At 43.0% G+C, this 1336-nt stretch overlaps 1 protein-coding gene across 2 annotated transcripts in view; it reads left to right on the plus strand.

Annotated features, from left to right (window-relative positions):
• The window catches only part of IFT22 (intraflagellar transport 22), a 77895-nt gene extending 76806 nt beyond the window's left edge, over window positions 1–1089 (plus strand). The window contains exon 5 of one of the 2 annotated variants that reach the window (XM_019545437.1): window positions 222–1089. In XM_019545437.1, the coding sequence (XP_019400982.1) occupies window positions 222–370 (149 nt within the window). In that variant the 3' untranslated portion in view covers window positions 371–1089. Of the gene's footprint in view, window positions 1–213 lie in introns of both variants that reach the window. The other variant, XM_019545436.1, reaches the window with a different exon arrangement.
• Window positions 1090–1336: the final 247 nt, after the last annotated feature.

Below are 1336 nucleotides of genomic sequence, written 5' to 3' on the forward strand. Positions count from 1 at the left end.
AAACCCTTCTGGTCCCCCCTAGTGAGTTTATAGACAGTCACCAGGTCCCCCCTCACCCTTCTCTTGTGAAGGCATCACATGTTTAATATTATCTATCATGCTGGACATCAGCAGTTGGGCAGAAAAGGATCGCAAATGGAACTGTCCTATGAACTCAAAACTGAAAGTGTATTTCTTTGTCAAAATGAATATATCTAATTATTTTTTGCTTCACTTCAAAGCTGCACCGCTGAACAAACTGAAACTAATACAGTCCAGCCTGGAAGAAGACCCTGAAGATGTACGGATGGAATTCATGAAATACTTCAAGAGCATTGTCAACTTGCTAAATGAAAGCAGAGATAGGGAAGAGATGTCAATTATCACGTAATGCTGAAAGAAAGAATGAAGAGAGAGAGACTGAGTACTGTTTGCAGTTTGAGACCTGTCCTAGCCAAGAAATAACTCTAGAACTGATCTTGTTAAGGAGAGTTTGCCAGTGGATGAACACTATAAGAATACTTTTTGAGTGATTTTTTTTTCCCCAAGAGAAAATAGATGCACAGCTTAAGACTCTTTGAGAGACTGAAGGCTAATTTCAGATGAACTGTTATCCAAAAGATTTGGCTGTAAATCCAGGCATGCAAGTAACTTTGCAGGTGCGTTACTGGATAAAGTTCAAGAAGGTGTCTTCTAATATGTCTATATAGACCCAGCTAATTAACTATATATTTAGTTTGTGAAAACATTAAGGAATTGGCTAGTTCTTAATTGACTCACTTAAGAATGTTCTCATCCTTTTCCAGAAAAAGCTAAATGAATGGGCCAGGCAGAGCACAAGTTTTAGGAATCTGTGTTTAAGCACTTGGGTAATGTGTCTGTGGCAGCTGTGCTCTTACTTGGAGAAAGTATGCTTTTGGATGTCAGTAGAAACTGGTTGGAACTGAGATGTGAGCCTTAAGTCTCTGGTGAAATCTATATTTTAATGTCGCAAAATCTCCTCTCTCTCCAGCATCTGAAGAGCATATCATTTTACAGACTTGTGTTCTGGCAGGATGGAATAAACTGCAACCTTTACTCTGACAAGCCCTTCCATCCACTTCAACAAAACTCCCATATTTACTCAGTTAGCAGCAGTGTGGAGCCGGACTGCTGTTTCAGCCCTGTAGCAGTAGTGGCAGGGTTCTGCTGCTGCTGCTCTGGGGCCAGGCTAGAATAGCAGCGCCAGCTCCACACTGCTGGCATGGGGCAGGCTGGAGCCATGCTCCATACCCTGGGCTGCAGCAGGGACAGAAGCTGGTTCAGAGCAAAGGTCAGAGTGGAGGGCTGAGGGGCAGGCAGGGGGAGGGAGACTTCA

This window comes from Crocodylus porosus, unplaced genomic scaffold (genome assembly GCF_001723895.1).
Source record: "Crocodylus porosus isolate Cpor-Errol unplaced genomic scaffold, CroPor_comp1, whole genome shotgun sequence".
Lineage (NCBI taxonomy): Eukaryota > Metazoa > Chordata > Crocodylia > Crocodylidae > Crocodylus > Crocodylus porosus.